Source organism: Gobio gobio (assembly GCF_949357685.1).
Source record: "Gobio gobio genome assembly, chromosome: 2".
Lineage (NCBI taxonomy): Eukaryota > Metazoa > Chordata > Actinopteri > Cypriniformes > Gobionidae > Gobio > Gobio gobio.
This window is the reverse complement of record NC_137098.1, coordinates 66468853-66488369: the sequence shown is the minus strand read 5'-3', so window position 1 is coordinate 66488369 and position 19517 is coordinate 66468853. Positions and strand designations below refer to the sequence as shown.

Below are 19517 nucleotides of genomic sequence, written 5' to 3'. Positions count from 1 at the left end.
AGCTTGAGATTATGACATCATCATCATCATCATCATCACCTAATAAGACGTCTTTCAGCTCCAGTGATGATGTCATTGATGATGTGATTGATTTTCAGTCTCTCCGGTGGAATACCCAAGTCATGTGTCTCACACACGCGTGTGCATGTACTCGGCGTGTTGGTGTTGGTGTTGGTGTGGTTCTCCACACCCTGTTTCCTCCGTCTGTGACAGCGAGACACATTCTTCTCCGCCCAGCTTCAGCTCATCTCTGTGTGTTTTCAGTGTCATGCGCTTTATCGACGTGACTAATATTTGTGCATTCATATTGCCAAAGCATTTGTAGCTCAATGGTGCACCAAGACTTTGTTCATGTAAGATGAAGGAAAACAACAACAGGCCAAATTAATTGGATTTCTGCCGATCATTTTTAAAGTTTAACAGTATTATATTTTATATTATAGTATTTATCAATATTTTGAATGAGCTTTTATTTTTATATTTTCATTTTTAATTCTTGTTTTAAGTTTTAGTAATTTCATTATTTGCTTTTTTCATTTAATTTTCTTTAAATATTTTTCTGTTAATCATTTATTTTAGGAATTTTAGTACTAAAACGTATATATTTTTGGTTAAAACAACATTTCAAATTTTTGTTTAGGGTTAAGTTTTTCATCAAATATTTTTATTTAATTTATTTTAATTTTTTCTTTTTTTTTATTCCCCCCCCAAAAAAGCTTTAGTTAGCTATAATAACAACACTGTTTCACAAAGAACATTTATTATCATTCCTTTGACATCAAAATCTTTAATGGCTGTATCCAGACACACACACACACACACACACACACACACCAGCGTGGGGGATTTTAGGGCATTACCAAGTCTGTTTTGAGTTCAGGCAGTGAAAATGAAAGCTCAGCGAGTGTTTGATGGATGTCACAGGTTGCTTTGAGAGTGTGTTGTGCGTGCGGGACGTCCCGCTGCATGTGGGGGTTCCATGACGTACGTGTGCCTCTTATCTGTCCAGAACAGAAAGGTCACAGCCGCTTCTGTCATCATCTCTGAAGATTACACTGGTGTAGCCTGAATGTGGTGCTTTCGTTTTCTTGAAAAAGCTGAACCGTCTACAGCCAGACGGCAAACGCACAAGCATTGCATGTTTGATTGATTGTTGTACGAATGATGCATACAGTGCATCCGGAAAGTATTCACAGCCTTTGCTCAATACTTTGTTGAAGCAGCTTTGGCATCAATTACAGCCTCGAGTCTTTTTGAGTTTGATGCTACAAGCTTGGCTCACCTATTTTTGGGCAGTTTCTCCCGTTGTTCTCTGCAGGACCTCTCCAGCTCCATCGGGTTGGATGGGGAGCTTCGGTGCTCAGCCATTTTCAGATCTCTCCAGAGATGTTCAATCGGGTTCAAGTCTGGGCCACTCAAGGACAGTCACAGAGTTGTCCCGTAGCCACTCCTTTGTTATCTTGGCTGTGTGCTTAGGGTCGCTGTCCTGTTGGAAGATTCGCCCCAGTCTGAGGTCCAGAGCTCTGGAGCAGGTTTTCATCAAGGATGTCTCTGTACAGCTGCATTCATCTTTCCCTCGATCCTGACTAGTCTCCCAGTTCCTGCCGCTGAAAAACACCCCCACATCATGATGCTGCCACCACCTATGGTACCTCCCTGACTAAGGCCCTTCTCCCCCGGATCGCTCCGCTCTAGGAAGAGTCCTGGTGCTTCCAAACTTCGTCCATGTACGGATGAGGGAGGCCACTGTGCTCATTGGGACCTTCAGTGCTGCAGAAATGTTTCTGTACCCTTCCCCAGATCTGTCACAATTCCTTGGGCTTCATGGCTTGGTTTGTGCTCTGACTGTTAACTGTGGGACCTTATTTAGACAGGTGTGTGCCTTTCCAAATCATGTCCAATCAACTGAATTTACAGCAGGTGGACTCCAATCAAGTTACAGAAACATTTCAAGGATGATCAGTGGGAACCGTAACGCATCAGGCATTAACCTAAACACACACACAGTTAGTAAAGTTACTTCAGTGGCAGGAGCGGCTAATGGGGCCAAAGACTCGACTAACCCCATTTGAAGTGTGCGTGTCTGTTCAAGTGAGAAAAAGCGTTGTGTGTGTGTGTGTGTGTGTGTGTGTGTGTGGTCTGAACGTTGCCCGGGGGTTGTTAGCATGTCTGGGGAGATGAGGTCGACTTGTGAGCGGATCGCCACCGAGGACGTGAAGGAACAGACTCGTCCTTCCCGCGAGCGTGCTGAAGATGGAAGGAGGGTTTTGAGGACGGAGGAATGGAAAGCTTTGTCAAAACGGATTTTGCACCGAGGCGAAAGCCACGGGTCTATTGTACAGCGTCCATTAACAACCCAACCAGCCAATTGTCAGTTGTACTTGTGCATGCTTGTGTTTGCCCACCTACTTTCCTGTTTAATTTTAGCCTGTTATTATAGTGTGTGTGTGTGTGTGTGTGTGTGTGTGTGTGTGTGTGTGTGTGTGTGTGTTCACTGTCCCCATTCCTCTCTGGCTCTATACGTTGGCTTGTTTATGCATGTATGACTGCATATTTTTGTACATCACTGAACAAACAACGTTTATCACGTTCAGCGTGTGCGTGTGCGTGTGCGTGTGCGTGTGCGTGTGTGTGTGTGTGTGTGTGTGCATCCAGTTTCAGAATATACCATTGAAAACCCCATTAAGAGCAAGAAGAAACAATGAGAACAAACATTTCTTTAGCCGGTGGGTTTTTTCTGTCTGTCCCAGCGACTGCACTCCAGTGATCAATGAAAGACCTCTCCATTGTTTTCATTTAGAAAATACACTGCAAAAAATATCCCGTTAAATGTACAGTAAAAACTGGCAGCTGTGTGTTTCCAGTGTTACAGGACGAGTTTTCATTGTAATATTAGTTTGTTTTAGTTTATTTTATGTGCTTTTATTATTAGTTGTTAGGGGTGTAACGATATATCGTTAAACGATATATCGCGATATAAAAATGTGACGATATGTATCGTTGATGGAAACGATATGATTTGCGATATAGAGTTGTTTTATCCAAGGCTCAACTTGCTGTAGTCGGCCTATTTATAAGATATACTTCACCCAAACACAAATTTACAAATGTAGGCTACCACAAATGTAAACTCTGTCCACATGTACTCACCATCATGTCGTTTTTCGTTTAACTTCCAAACACAAATGAAGATATTCTTGATGAAACCGGAGGGATATCAGTCCCTCCATTTAAAGTCCATTCCTCTCAAACTTAAAAGATCCAATAAATGTCATAAAGGCATCGTAAAAGAACTAATCGAGTGTCTAATCCAAGTCTTCTGAAGAGACGAACGATGGTTTATGATGAACAGATTCACAACGACGCGCATACTGTAGTAAACACGGACGTTCAAATGTTTGTGTGATGCGTGAAAACGCAGAATTACAATTCTTGGATGAGCTAAACATTTACAGTTTGAGAATGGTATTGACACGGTATTCTTGCGATTAAAACTGTGACGGATTGCATTGATCATCTGAAGCACACACTGGAACGGCACTGCTCAAAGTCAAAGCGCAAACATCATTTAAATCACCAGATCACATTTCGTTTTAGAAGTATGATTTTTCAAATAATTTTAGATGGTTTATTCTTATATAGTGCATTAATAGCGGGAGAGGTGGGACATAGCGAGCACCGGGAGAGAGCGCCGCCTGCATTGAATGTGCGAGTAATGCGAGAGGGGGAAAAAATGAAAGTTTACGGAGTTTCAGTGACATTATTACATTAAACGACTATATAATGTTGAATATAATGTATAATAATGCAATGGGGGAATATTTGTGGGTGCTGATAATGATGCACTAATAATAATAAAAAGTACAAAAAAAACCCCCACTTTATTTTGGCTTAAAATATCGGGATACATATCGTATCGCGATTCATATCGAGTGTATCGTGACACCCCTATTACGATTATCATGGCCAAATAATTTACCATAATGATATATCGCAATATCTATAGAAATCTTGAGAATTATCAGTGAAATTCCTCTTTTCTTGTGTTTTGTTTGTAAAGAATCGCACCATTGTAACCAGTTTGAAATAACTTCCTTCTGTGAGCGGATGTGTCTTATCCCAGAATGAGGCAGAAATGATTTTATAGTATTCTATATGGGGATTAGCATTGCATTATAAATATACATTATCCTTATGGAAATATACGAGATGCTTGAAGAACACAGAAAGCTGTCAGCAGTTAACATTTCCCGTTTCAGGACTAGCAAAATAATGTCAAATCGGGCACATTACTGACCCCAAACATGTGAACGGGGGTGTGAAAGTGATTGTAGAGCTGCACCGTTACAGCCTGGAGGAAACCCGAGAGCTGCTGTGTTGTGGTATGTGTGTGTGTGTGTGTGTGTGTGTGCATGTTTTCCTGTGGCTGAGTAAAAGTATGCGGTTGTGAAATAGCGAGAGCAGAGACACAGGGAGTGTACGTCACATGTTACTGCTCAGATGAAGCTCCGCACACTCAGATCTTCTGAGATCTCTGACTTATGATCACCAGTCTGAGCACTGGGATTGCTGAAGCGCTTAGACAGAGACGTGTGAGATTACTGGACTGAGGGTTTTTTTAAATTGGATATTATTGACACACACACACACACACACACATAGCATGTCAGGAGGAGGAGGAGGAGTTGAGTATGAGTTACGGCCCTTCAGAAAGTGTGAGAGAGATAGAGAGAGAGAGAGAGAGATAGAGAGAGAGAGAGAGAGAGAGAGAGAGAGAGAGATAGAGAGAGAGAGATAGAGAGAGAGAGAGATATAGAGATAGAGAGGCTCGATTGCGGCCAGTGGCTTTAGATCCTGGCTTTAGGATGTGGCTTGGGTGTTTTGGATGGTTGCTCTGGTGTTTTGGGGGTTGCTAGGGTGTTTTGGCTGGTTGCTAGGGTGTGGCTAGGGTGTTTTGGAAGGTTGTATTTTGGGGATTGCTAGGGTGTTTTGGATGGTTGCTCAGGTGTTTTGTGGGTTGCTAGGATGTTGCTAGTGTGTTTTGGATGGTTGCTCAGGTGTTTTGGGGGTTGCTAGGGTGTTTTGGCTGGTTGCTAGGGTGTGGCTAGGGTGTTTTGGAAGGTTGTATTTTGGGGATTGCTAGGGTGTTTTGGATGGTTGCTCAGGTGTTTTGTGGGTTGCTAGGATGTTGCTAGTGTGTTTTGGATGGTTGCTCAGGTGTTTTGTGGGTTGCTAGGATGTTGCTAGTGTGTTTTGGATGGTTGCTCAGGTGTTTTGTGGGTTGCTAGGATGTTGCTAGTGTGTTTTGGATGGTTGCTCAGGTGTTTTGTGGGTTGCTAGGATGTTGCTAGTGTGTTTTGGATGGTTGCTCAGGTGTTTTGGGGGTTGCTAGGGTGTTTTGGTTGGTTGCTCAGGTGTTTTGTGGGTTGCTAGGATGTTGCTAGTGTGTTTTGGATGGTTGCTCAGGTGTTTTGGGGGTTGCTAGGGTGTTTTGGTCGGTTGCTCAGGTGTTTTGGGGGTGGCTAGGGTGTTTTGGTTGGTTGCTCAGGTGTTTTGGGGGTTGCTAGGGTGTTTTGGTTGGTTGCTCAGGTGTTTTGGGGGTTGCTAGGGTGTTTTGGTTGGTTGCTCAGGTGTTTTGGGGGTTGCTAGGGTGTTTTGGTTGGTTGCTCAGGTGTTTTGGGGGTTGCTAGGGTGTTTTGGTTGGTTGCTCAGGTGTTTTGTGTGTGGCTAGGGTGTTTTGGCTTGTTGCTCATGTGTTTTGGGGATTGCTAAGATGTTGCTAGGGTGTTTTGGCTGGTTACTCATGTGTTTTGGGGGTTGCTAGGTGGTTGCTAGGGTGTTTTGAGCAGTTGAGATATGCAACTTTTTAGTCTATATAATTTTTTTTTGGGGGGGGGGGTTGTAATGCTGATGGCTTGGAGAAGTAATAGCACATCTCAAATAAAGAGAAATTAGTATAGTCACTAACCACTAAAACTCTTTTTACACACACACACACACACACACACACACACACACACACACACACACACTCACACTCACACTGTTCTCCACAGGGGTCGGCTGAAGGCCTATTGTCTTCACAGCATGACGACTAAATTGCAGAATCATTTGATTGCTCCCGTAGGGCTCAAACACACACACACACACTCTCACACACACACACACACACACACACACACACAGACTAGAGTGATTCTCATCCAATCAGCCGAGCTCGGGATGTCACCTTTATCCGAACCCATCGCAGACACTTCAATCCGAGGCATTTAGACACGCTTGAACCGCTGATCTCAGACCTGCCCTGAGCGGCACATGATCATGAGGAGGAGGATGATGATGATGATGATGATGATGGGGTCGGGACTTCATCATGTAAATCGTGTTCTCATGAACTCGCCCTCATGTCGTTGTGAACCGGCGTGACACAGCAGGAGGGTGTGTGTGTGTGTGTGTGTGTGTGAACGGGACGGTTGCTGTGGGAAATCTCAGATCAGCGTCAGCTCGTGATGTGACACAGAAAGATGGCACGACAGGAAGAGGAAGTGGCAAAATGACTGACAGATTCATTAGGTACTTAATCTTCCGTGACATCACATCCTGTTCACTGCCTGATGAAATCGGCTGATGTTGAAATATCACTGCTGACTTTATTTTAAAGACAGGAACGAATGGCTGTGTGATATCAGTGCAGGACGTCCCAAACGCAGGACTTTTGCACATCCATATGTACCGATTACATCACGTGCCCTCCGTTTATTCACTGTTGTAAAAATATATCAAAATAACCAGAAAATAGTTCACTTTGCTAAAGTGTGTGTGTGTGTTGTGCGATCATACCCTGGGAGTCGTGAAAAGCTGATGTTCTCTTGAGGTGTGTCTTTAGTGCGTCATTTAGGACACAACTTGAGATTTGCTCTTCAGATGAACGTGCTCTGATGAGTGACAGCAGGAATGTGTGTTAAGATTGTGTGTGTGTGTGTGTGTGTGTGTGTGTGTGTGTGTGTGTGTGTGGGAAGACTCTATAAATCTACCTGAGCAATGACTCATGGGTAACTGAAGCACAGGTGCCGTTCCAGCATGACTTTGTCTGATGTGGAAATCACTCGTGGTATCATGTGTCTCATCGTTCTGGAGTGTGTGTGAGTGTGTGTGAGTGTGTGTGAGTGTGTGTGAGTGTGTGTGAGTGAGTGTGAGTGAGTGTGAGTGTGTGTGAGTGTGTGTGAGTGTGTGTGAGTGTGTGGAGTGTGTGGAGTGTGTGGAGTGTGTGGAGTGTGTGGAGTGTGTGGAGTGTGTGGAGTGTGTGGAGTGTGTGTGAGTGTGTGTGAGTGTGTGTGTGTGTGAGTGTGTGTGAGTGTGTGTGAGTGTGTGTGAGTGTGTGTGAGTGTGTGTGAGTGTGTGTGGAGTGTGTGGAGTGTGTGGAGTGTGTGGAGTGTGTGGAGTGTGTGGAGTGTGTGGAGTGTGTGGAGTGTGTGGAGTGTGTGGAGTGTGTGGAGTGTGTGGAGTGTGTGGAGTGTGTGGAGTGTGTGTGAGTGTGTGTGTGCGTGTGCGAGTGTGCGTGTGCGAGTGTGCGTGTGCGAGAGTGCGTGTGCGAGAGTGCGTGTGCGAGAGTGCGTGTGCGAGAGTGCGTGTGCGAGAGTGCGTGTGCGAGAGTGCGTGTGCGAGAGTGCGTGTGCGAGAGTGCGTGTGCGAGAGTGCGTGTGCGAGAGTGCGTGTGCGAGAGTGCGTGTGCGAGTGTGCGTGTGCGAGAGTGCGTGTGCGAGAGTGCGTGTGCGAGAGTGCGTGTGCGAGTGTGCGTGTGCGAGAGTGCGTGTGCGAGAGTGCGTGTGCGAGAGTGCGTGTGCGAGAGTGCGTGTGCGAGTGTGCGTGTGCGAGAGTGCGTGTGCGAGAGTGCGTGTGCGAGAGTGCGTGTGCGAGAGTGCGTGTGCGAGAGTGCGTGTGCGAGAGTGCGTGTGCGAGTGTGCGTGTGCGAGAGTGCGTGTGCGAGAGTGCGTGTGCGAGAGTGCGTGTGCGAGTGTGCGTGTGCGAGAGTGCGTGTGCGAGAGTGCGTGTGCGAGAGTGCGTGTGCGAGAGTGCGTGTGCGAGAGTGCGTGTGCGAGTGTGCGTGTGCGAGAGTGCGTGTGCGAGAGTGCGTGTGCGAGAGTGCGTGTGCGAGAGTGCGTGTGCGAGTGTGCGTGTGCGAGAGTGCGTGTGCGAGAGTGCGTGTGCGAGAGTGCGTGTGCGAGAGTGCGTGTGCGAGAGTGCGTGTGCGAGAGTGCGTGTGCGAGAGTGCGTGTGCGAGAGCGTTTGCGTGTGTGTGTGTGTGTGTGCGAGAGTGCGTGTGCGAGAGTGCGTGTGCGAGAGTGCGTGTGCGAGAGTGCGTGTGCGAGTGTGCGTGTGCGAGAGTGCGTGTGCGAGAGTGCGTGTGCGAGAGTGCGTGTGCGAGAGTGCGTGTGCGAGAGTGCGTGTGCGAGAGTGCGTGTGCGAGAGTGCGTGTGCGAGTGTGCGTGTGCGAGAGTGCGTGTGCGAGAGTGCGTGTGCGAGAGTGCGTGTGCGAGTGTGCGTGTGCGAGAGTGCGTGTGCGAGAGTGCGTGTGCGAGAGTGCGTGTGCGAGAGTGCGTGTGCGAGAGTGCGTGTGCGTGTGCGAGTGTGCGTGTGCGAGAGTGCGTGTGCGAGAGTGCGTGTGCGAGAGTGCGTGTGCGAGAGTGCGTGTGCGAGTGTGCGTGTGCGAGAGTGCGTGTGCGAGAGTGCGTGTGCGAGAGTGCGTGTGCGAGAGTGCGTGTGCGAGAGTGCGTGTGCGAGAGCGTTTGCGTGTGTGTGTGTGTGTGTGCGAGAGTGCGAGAGTGCGAGAGTGCGTGTGTGTGTGTGTGACATCAGCTCAGAGCTAAAGTGGTAATGAGAGGGAGGTGGATCAATTGGGTCTGTATTAAAAACGAAATTGGATCATCTCACACACAAACACGATGGGTTTGGCTCAGTAACCAGATTTTCTCCTCAATATGACACCAGTGTTTAGTATTGATCCTGAATCCCACAGAAATCACACTCCTGTCATCATTTCCTCAGATTCACCTCCTTCCAGACTACAGGACTGACTGCTGCCAAACACAAAACACATATTTTGATATATTAATTGTTTATATATCATCATACATTGGTGTGTGAGTGCGATTTTGTGTGTGTGTGTGTGTGTGTGTGTGTGTGTGTGTGTGTGTGTGTGTGTGTGTGTGTGTGTGTGTGTGTGTGTGTGTGTGTGTGTGTGTAGACCAGCCAAGAGTCTTAGACGACTTGAAAGCTGATATGATAAAGGTTTGTCTGACTGCTGGATTTAGGTGTAGGATTAAAGGATAGAAACTGTTGTTAGCTCAGTATAAAAATGAAAGAAGGCAATGGAAAGTCCCAGTGTGTGTGTGTGTGTGTGTGTGTGTGTGTGTGTGTGTGTGTGTGTGTGTGTGTGTGTGTGTGTGTGTGTGTGTGTGTGTGTGTGTGTGTGTGTGTGTGTGTGTGTGTGTGTGTGTGTGTGTGTGTGTGTGTGTGTGTGTGTGTGTGTGTGTGTGTGTGGCATTGCCGGTGTGTTATGGTCCTGCAGTTTCTCTGTGTCTGTGCAAGTATGTGACCTGCATACTAATCACACACTCTCACTCTGTCTGTTTCTCAAACACACACACACACACACACACACACACTTTCTCATCTGTAAGGCTGATGAGGATAAAGCTCTAAAGTGATTCATTCAGCTATTCTCATTATTTATATGATACATAACACACACACACACACACACACACACACACACACACACACACACACAATAATGCCGTCAGCTCACACTTGATTCATGGGGCTTCACCTGTTTGAAATGAACTATTTCTGTTTGAAAGACAAGATGATTTGTGTCTCAGGGCGAAGCTTCAAGTCAAGACACACACACACACACACACACACACACACAGGGCCTTGATTGGCTGTCTTCAGTCTGCCCGAGCAAGCTGATTGGTCGTTTGGACGGTGATCGTCGAGGTGTTGAGATTTAGTCTTGCAGAGACAGTTTGCTTTTTTTTATGATGTTTAGGAAGTGAAAGACTTTCAAAAAGAGGAGAAAAGAGAAGCGCAGAGGGAGGGAGAGTCAGTCAGGCTGTCGTCTTCGGACTCTTCTGGTTTTTGACAGCTCCATTTCCTGCCTGCAGTCATTTCCCAACCCCATGACCAGTGTTGAGGGAGAACTGGGAAACGCTTGTGTGTGTGAAGTTTCAGCTCAAAATACCCCACAGATCACGTTTTAATATCATGTTTAAAATGCCACTTTTTGGGGGTGATGTTAATGTTAAAACACTATTTTTGTGTGTGTCCCTTTAAATGCTAATTAGCTGGTGCTCCCACTCAAGAAGAGGGCGGAGCTTCAAGAGCTCACACAACAACACAACAGGACAATCTCACGCACTAAACATGTCAGAAACTGCATGTTCAGCCGTATGTGTTGGTCGGTGTACAGCTCACTCAGGGCGGGTCTATGCTAATAGGGTGGAGCTGTCGTGGGCGGGGCCTGTACAAAGTCACTTTGCCCAGAATCTGCATATGCCTTGAGACACTTATGCTTTATGGGGATTAAAAAAATGTTTTTTTACCATTATAGCAGGGTGGCTGTGTTCATACCATGTAAAAGTGAATTTTGCATAATATATTTATCAATTAAATACTTATAAAATATATATTTATTAGCTTTTTTTATATTTATTAGCTACTTTTTAAATATTTATTTACATTAAAATGTGTATTTTTACAATATGATCTGGCACATATATATTCAGTCGAATTCATCTAATTATAGTTTATAAAATTATTGATTTTATAATTGTAATATATTATTATTAATGTTTCTTTATAAATATTATTTATCTGATACATGCACAATAAAACACCATGATTTCTATAGTTGATACACGGAAGCATTTAATGAAAGTATTATTTAATATAATTTATTAATGATTGGCATAATTGTAGTAAAGTTGCACATGTACAGTAAAATATGACCCGACCTGTGAAGTGTTTAGTGACTGAGAGCAGCCGGACGTTTGTCACTCTGCTGGAAAATGCTGTAGAGTTGCTAGTTTTAGTTAGTTGCTCCCTAACACACACACACACACACACACACACACACACACTGATGACACTCGGGACCCGTGGGGATGGGGTGTTTTGCGTCTGGTGTGTGTGGAATGACGTTGGTGTTTTCCCAGGGTGCCGTTTGGCTGTTGCCGCTCCACATTAGCCTCATCTCGTCTTCAGAGAGTTTCGGCACAGTTGCAACAGGAAGCGTTTGAGTAAACACCAAATGGCCCATGGAAACGAGAGCTGATGGCAGATCTTTCCCAGAGTTCAGGATGTGAGTGGGAGGTGTCACATCCACCCGGGTCGGCCGGTCGGGGGTTAAGCGTCGCGCTGTAGGCGTGTGTGTGTGCGCTCGGAGAGCTGTTGATGATGTGTCCTGATGAATGGATCAAACCGCGGAGAGTGACTGAATCTGATTTTGGGCGGCCGTCAAAGCGCCGGCTCGCGGAGGGAAAAGGGCTGTGTGGATTAGCCAGATCTTCCCAAAGCTCCCAGACAGCTGCGTCGGGCTGATTAATGGATTGGGCTTTATCCAGCGCTGTGAGTGTGTGTGTGAACCGGACCGGTCCGCGCGCCAGAGAAACGCAGCTGATACACGAGCATCTATTACTCTGATGCGCTGTAATGTGACTTTAATGTGGAATCACACACTGGCTGTGCTTAAACAGCCCTTGATCCGCACACGGGCCGGGGAAACCGTGTGTTTAGTGCATCAGTCGGTTGTGTGAGTGTTGAGGACGCCTGTGTAATCAGGCTGATTTCAGCTCGCGTCCATTAGACAAACTAAGCATTATCACTGTTGGATTGTTAGCAAACACACCGAAGCACAGAACAACGAGCTGAAACCCTCTCGAGAAATGTATAAAAGTGAGTCTTGATGGGGCGAGGAAAGGAAAGCGTGAGGTGTGTTGAGGGAAGACAGGTACTACAGAGACGCTGGGACTGAACACATGGACCGATGTGTGGCAACAAAGAGCCAATCACCTTCCAGGAGCAGTGTGTGTGTGTGTGTGTGTGTGTGTGCTCAAGGTCATGGAAAATCGGTCATGTAATGAGAGGAGCTAGGGAGGTGTGGGAGTCAGGTGTGTGTGTGTACACTTATAAAGTGTCCTCTTTGACAAGGTCAGATGTGCATACAAGAGTGTGTGTGAGCAGAATATGTTAGGAAGCTTCATTCGGCCTCATTTATAGACTGACGGCCATTAAACTGACGTTCAGTGTTTACTGTGTTCTGAAATCACTGTGATTACAATATTCAGACAAAACTATTGACATGTGTTAGATGCCTTAAAGAATGGATTGATCTGACATTTATTTATCTAACTTTTATTCATTTATTTATCTGACATTTATTTATTTATCTGACATTTTATTATTTATTTATCTGACATTTATTTATTTATTTATTTATCTGACATTTATTTATTTATTTATCTGACATTTATTTATTTATTTATCTGACATTTTATTATCTATTTATCTGACATTTATTTATCTGACATTTTATAATTTATTTATCTGACATTTATTTATTTATTTATCTGACATTTTATTATCTATTTATCTGACATTTATTTATTTATCTGACATTTTAATATTTATTTATTTATCTGACATTTTTTATTTATTTATCTGACATTTTATTTATTTATCTGAAACTGTATTATTTATTTATCTGATATTTGTTTATTTATTTATGTATTTATCTGAAATTGTATTATTTATTTATCTGACTTATTTATTTATTTATCTGACTTTTTATTAATTATTTATCTGACATTTATTTATTTATTTATCTGACATTTTATGTATTTATTTATTTATTTATCTGACTTTTTTTTTATCTGACATTTTATTTATTTATCTTACATTTTATTATTTATTTATCTGACATTTTATTATTTATTTATCTGAAATTGTATTTATTTATCTGACATTTTTTTATTTATTTATCTGACATTTTTTATTTATTTATCTGACATTTTTATTTATTTATCTGACATTTTTTATTTATTTATCTGACATTTTTTATTTATTTATCTGACATTTTTTATTTATTTATCTGACATTTTATTTATTTATCTGAAATAGTATTATTTATTTATCTGACATTTTATTATTTATTTATCTGACATTTTTATTTATTTATCTGACATTTTTTATTTATTTATCTGACATTTTATTTATTTATCTGAAATAGTATTATTTATTTATCTGACATTTTATTATTTATTTATCTGACATTTTTTATTTATTTATCTGACATTTTTTATTTATTTATCTGACATTTTATTTATTTATCTGAAATTGTATTATTTATTTATCTGAATTTTTATTAATTATTTATCTGACATGTTATTTATTTATTTATCTGACTTTTTTATTTTTTATCTGACATTTATTTATTTATTTATCTGACTTTTTATTTATAATTTATCTGACTATTTGTTTATTTATCTGACTTTTTTATTTTTTTATCTGACGTTTATTAATTATTTATCTGACTTTTTATTAATTATTTATCTGACTTTTTATTAATTATTTATCTGACTTTTTATTAATTATTTATCTGACATTTTATTATTTTTTTTATCTGACGTTTATTAATTATTTATCTGACTTTTTATTAATTATTTATCTGACTTTTATTTATGTATTTGTTTATCTGACATTTATTTATTTATCTGACATTTTATTATTTATCTATCTGACCTTTTATTTCTGTGTTTATTTATCTGACTTATTTAATTATTTATCTGACTTCTATTTATTTAGTTTTATTTATTTATGTAGTACTGATTAATTGTTCATCTTCTACAGTCTGTTTTTGGACAGCTGTGCGTATTATTTTTGTAAGTGCGTAAACAAAAATTCAAGCGTCACATGTCTTCTTCTTCTTCTAAAGCCTCCGGTGAGTTTCCTGCTGTCGTCTGCTGTGCGGCCGCTTTAATGTCGAATGACAGCGAGTGAACCCGTCCCACAGACCCACAGACCTGTACAGCGCTGTAGATCTGCCTCCTGACCCAGACAGCGTCACATCTCGTCTCCACACCCACCAGATTGATTCCAAACGAATCAAAGCCGTGCAAACACACACACACACACACACACACTCCGAGAAGAGGCGCTGGAGTGGCAGGGACGGCTGTGTTTGACTGATGGTGTGTTGTGTGTGTCCCTGCAGAGGGGTTTCGACACGCCGCTGTCGAGTCACGGGCCGGCTCGCTGACCTCTGACCTCTGTGTGTGTGTGGCAGCAGACGCTCGGCCTCCAGGAGCTCCACACCAACACACTCACACACCACACACCAAAAGACTGAGCTCAGAGAGAAAATCATACTTTTATTCAGCAGGGACGCATTAAATGTATCAAAAGTGACAGTAAAGACATGAATAATGTTACAAAAGATTTCAAATAAATGCTGTTCTTTCTGGTTTTACAAAAAACATTTCATAGTAAACAAATGAATAATGTGTGTATTTCATATCTCTCTTGATTCTACTGTTTGAAATTAGATTATTTGCTCCTAATTAGTCAAATTTAGCATTGTGGAAAAGTCGATATTTATTTGCTTATATGCGGTCAATTATAGTTCTTTGAAAGAAAATCGTAATCGGCAGGTCACACTTACAAAAAAGTTGGAATCGGCCAATAAAATTGCAATCGGTGCATCTCCAGTGTTTTCCTGTGACATCACAGATCCCACAATATCAAAACGAGCTGTTTTTGGGCTTGATTCAATAAAAGCTTTGTTAATAATGAGGAGAATGTTTTGAGCTATGAAACTGGCAGGATATTTTAATGTTTCAAAAACCTCTTATATGACAAAACATCAAGGCATTACCCCTTTAAACCTTTAAAAATAAATGTCATTTAGGTGTAAGGAATGTTCGTTTAAAGGTGCGGTGTGTGATTTTTAGCGGCGGTGAGGTTGTGAATTGCACCCCCCCCCCTCCCTTTCAGAGAACATAGAGAAGCTACGGTGGCCCACACAGGACAAAGATCTCATCATCATCAGAGAGTAGCAAGCGCTCTGTAGAGAAGTTTGTCCGTTTAGGGCCACCGTAGAAACATGGCGGCTTCACTGTAAGGGGACCCGCGGTGTATGAAGATCGAAACGGCTCATTCTAAAGTAATAAAAACATAACGCTTCATTATGTTAGGTCACTGAAAACACAGTTACGTATATTATATTGCATTTCTGTCAAAAGATCCTCATAAATGCTACACACTGCACCTTTAAGGCTGTATTATTATGTTTATCTTCATTTTTAAGAACAATAGAAGTGTGAGACACTGTAATCTAGATGAGATTGAGATGGTCGGCTGTGTTTATATGTTTATTTGATTTTAATAAACGCACAGCAGGAGCCGTCCATCCAGACTTTATGAACCCGTGCCGCTGTTATCTGCAGCTTTATTACTGTAATAACCGGATTTATGGAAGATGAACTCCTGTGAGAGGTGTGGCGTCCTGTAGATCTACACACACACACACACTGAAGCGGTTAGGATCGTGTATTATTAATCAAAGAAAGGAGCTTGAATGCTCGGTGTGCTTCACGTGTGAGGGGTTTGAGCTGAGACGTCCCTCGGCTGTGCTTCATATAGCCCGTGTGTTTATTCAGCATATTTAATGTGGAGTGGAGTTTGTCTCGACGCTCGTTGTCGGAAATGGACGCGTCTTTAATTCCCCGCTGATGTCCGTCTTTAATATTAATTCAGTTTGCAGTGCTCGTGTTCCTCCTTAAGCTCTCCGTGCTTGAGTAACACGCATTAGCCGCAGTGTTTGCTGTCCGAGCGTTTAAAGATCCGGATGAGTTTCAGAGCTTCAGTTTCTGTCGCTGGACTGGTGACGTCCACCGAGGCTTCATGGACCTTCATGGACGCTGTGTTTGTAGTGTACAGTACATCTGGCAGTGAATACCGGCAGAGGTGGACAGTAGCGAAGTACATTTACTTGAGTACTGTACTTAAAGGGGTCATAGAATGACATTTTTGTGCAAGTTAATATGATTCTTTAGTGTCTAAATGAAAAGTTTGTAATATACTTTAATTAAAAATTCTCATTAGTATTGTAAGAAAACACTCAATTTACCTGGTCAAAACCAGCTCAGTTTTTAGCAAGTCATTTCAGTGTATGTGACTTTAAATGATAATGAGCTTTGCTCACCCCGCCCCCTCTGCTCTGTGGGGCGTTTGGTTCGACCCGACACAACACCACAACACATGTGGAGGGTTGCCTTGACAACATTTGAGGGTATATTTTCGAGAAATAATGGCAACGGGAGTCTCTGAGGACACATCTAAGCAACCTTATCATTTTGAACCGGAGTCGGACCAGGAACAGATGACGAACCCATCGAAGTTCGAACAGGACGTTTCTGAATGGTTGGTTAACGTCATGTCACTTTGATCTATCTTTGTACTGGCAGAGTAGCCTAGTTGCTATGTGTTTACTGATGTGTTAGTTCATTGACAGATTGATGTTATGTTATAAGATTTTTTTTTTTTTACATTACTTCTTAATCAGTAACAGACACCGTTATAAACCATGTACAAAAGTAAGCTTAGTGTAGTGTTACCACGTTAACTTTATCACCCGAGTACACAGTTTGTAATAACAAACATAACGCGTTGTTCATTATAAACGTGGGATTATGAATTATATTGAGAACGTCATAAACAGAAAGCATGCCGTAATGTAACTTACCCTGTAAACATTAGCCTCATTCATCGTGAAGCGTGCAAGCGATTTACAAAGATTAATATAAAGGTTAATAAAACGTTACACTCACATCTTCGATCTTCCTGAGGTGCAGCAGGAACACGATCCTTTTTTCAAGAGCAGCTTATTAGCAAAACCTGCTTTATACTGACGCTCGTTTATAAAGCAGTCTGCTGAGAAATGATTGCGCAAACATTGACGTTGATCGGGGGGAATATTCCCTTCTAAAACAAAACTCAGCACTGCAGCCACTGGGTCTTCAGCAGTTCGGATTTAGGAACATCAAAATGACTGCTGTGTTCGTTATTACACCCAACAACACAACACCAAAATCGCTTAGACGCCATTCTGCTCCAGAGTATCAACAATGGCGGACTGATGACCGCTCGCTCAGGGCGGGTCTGTGTTGAAACGCTGCTGTCAATCAACAATCTTAGGAGGGGCGTACACCGTGTAACGTCACACGGTCGGACGGCTCGATTTGAGACAGGGGAAAATATATAAGGAGATTAAAAAAAAACACTGGATGTATTTTTATCAATATAGGATGGTTGTGTACAGGCACTGCCAACACACATTTCCGTATAATCAACTTGTAAAAGTGCATGTACCATTCTATGACCCCTTTAAGTACACTTTTTGAGTATCTGTACTTTACTGAAGTATTATTTTTTAGGGAAACTTTTACTTTTACTTCACTACATTTGAAAGACAAATATCATACTTTTTACTCCACTACATTTCTATCAAGGTCCTCAAAGTCGAAAGTCGTTTCTGTAGCAGCTTTGCAAGTCAGTGGATGAATTTTTTTTTTTTTTTGAGAACAGCCTATAAGTAATCACTTTTGTAGGGTCATAATTTCCCCAAAATTTTTGAACACTGATCAGTTTATAGCAAAATGGAGGAAGACGGTTCCTCGGCACAGTGTGTGCACCCATGGCCATATTAGAAAGTAAGTTTCAGTTTTCTGAAAAGATGAAAGATTAGTTTCGTTGACATACACTTGATGAATGTCTCATAAAATGTTTAAAAAACGTAAATGTCAGGGAGAAAGAGAAGCATAGACATATGGATGATGAAAGAGCTCAGTTCAGTCTGTTTTTTTGTGCCTCTGAGATGCCAGAGTATTTACTGAATAGAGCTTTCTTTTGTGTTTTTTTCGCACTTAAACAGACCAATACACACAAAATGTCAAAATGTTCATTTTGGAAAGTATTCACGTAAACAAAGTTGATTATGTCGTAAGTGAACGTAAACAGTTGGGGGAATATCGGATGTGTATCAGTGTATAGGATTTGTGCATTCTGCCTTAAAGTGACAGCAGCTTTCTAACTTTTATACAAGTATTTAAATTATTTCAAGATAGTCATATGCTAGCATGTCGGATAGAGCATCACTGACTGGCTTAAACCACCGTGATGGCTATAGCGTGCATTCATACAACAATGCAACGATAATAAAATAATGCATTGACATAAAAAAGGAAATTTACTTTTGATACTTAAGTACTTTTATAAACAAGTACTTCTGTACTTTTACTGAAGTAAAAATAGTTTTTTACAACTTTCACTTGTAACGGAGTAATATTTGACCAGTGGTACTTTTACTTTTACTTGAGTAATGGAGTTGTGTACTTTGTCCACCGGTGTTGAGCAGTAATGCCGTTGCACAGTTGGGCCCGAGTGTGTGCTGAAGTCTGTGTTTCGGAGCAATGCCTCTTCAACATTATTCAGTTTTCACAACATTGGCTTTCCCAGCGAAGTGTGAACCAATGCTGCATCGCTTTACAGATAAATGCACTGATGATCACTGTCCTAAACATAACCTAATTAAACATGTGTAGAAATGCACGTCACCCACCTGAGGTTGTGTGTGTGTGTGTGTGATAATGATTGTCGTTGGGTCAATAGCTGTTTTAGACTGTTATTGATCCGTATGGCAGATGCTCTTGTCGGAAGAGCCTGTATTTCAGGAGCCAGTGTAAATAATTGACTCGCTAGCCTTCCCTGACCCTCCCAGACCAGACCAGAATGGCCGACGTGTTCATATCTGTCACAATACAGACACAACTAGAGCAGTCCCATTATAACCCATTCATACTCATTCACTTTCTCATAGGCACATTTGCTGCCGTTTCGTTTGCCACCCAATGTTGTGACACATTATTGAATTTAGTGTGAATTGTGTGTTGGCAGGCTCTTCAATCTGACTCTGAAGAAGCTGGTCATGCTGAAGGAGCTGGATAAAGATCTGACGTCCGTGGTCATCGCTGTCAAACTCCAGGTGCTTCATTCCTTCACTCCTTCATTCTGCTGCAATTCAACATGAAACTTAACTCCAGCCTGTTTACTCAGGGTGTGTTCACACACTCGGCATGTTTGGTTGGATTAAAGTGGACCCTGGTGCGTTATCTCTGTTAGTGCGGTTCATTAGTGTGAACGCTTGGGACAGGAAGGGGCCGTCCCCAAACTGTTCCCACAAAGTTGGGAGCATGAAATTGTCCAAAATGTCTTGGTGAAGCATTAAGAGTTCCTTTCACTGGAACTAAGGGGCCAAGCCTGACCCCTGAAAAACAACCCCACACCATAATCCCCCCTCCACCAAACTTTACACTTGGCACAATGCAGTCAGGCAAGTCCCGTTCTCCTGGCAACCGCCAAACCCAGACTCGTGATTGGTCACTCCAGAGAACACGTCTCCT

The 19517-nt window shown here is 42.3% G+C and overlaps 1 protein-coding gene across 2 annotated transcripts in view; it reads left to right on the top strand.

Moving 5' to 3' along the window:
* Positions 1–19517, top strand: part of pacs1 (phosphofurin acidic cluster sorting protein 1) — a 63462-nt gene that overhangs the window by 14262 nt on the left and 29683 nt on the right. For both annotated transcript variants that reach the window (XM_079810848.1, XM_079810847.1), the window contains exon 2: positions 19012–19099. In XM_079810848.1, coding sequence (XP_079666974.1) covers positions 19012–19099 — 88 coding nt within the window. The remainder of the gene's footprint in view (positions 1–19011; positions 19100–19517) is intronic.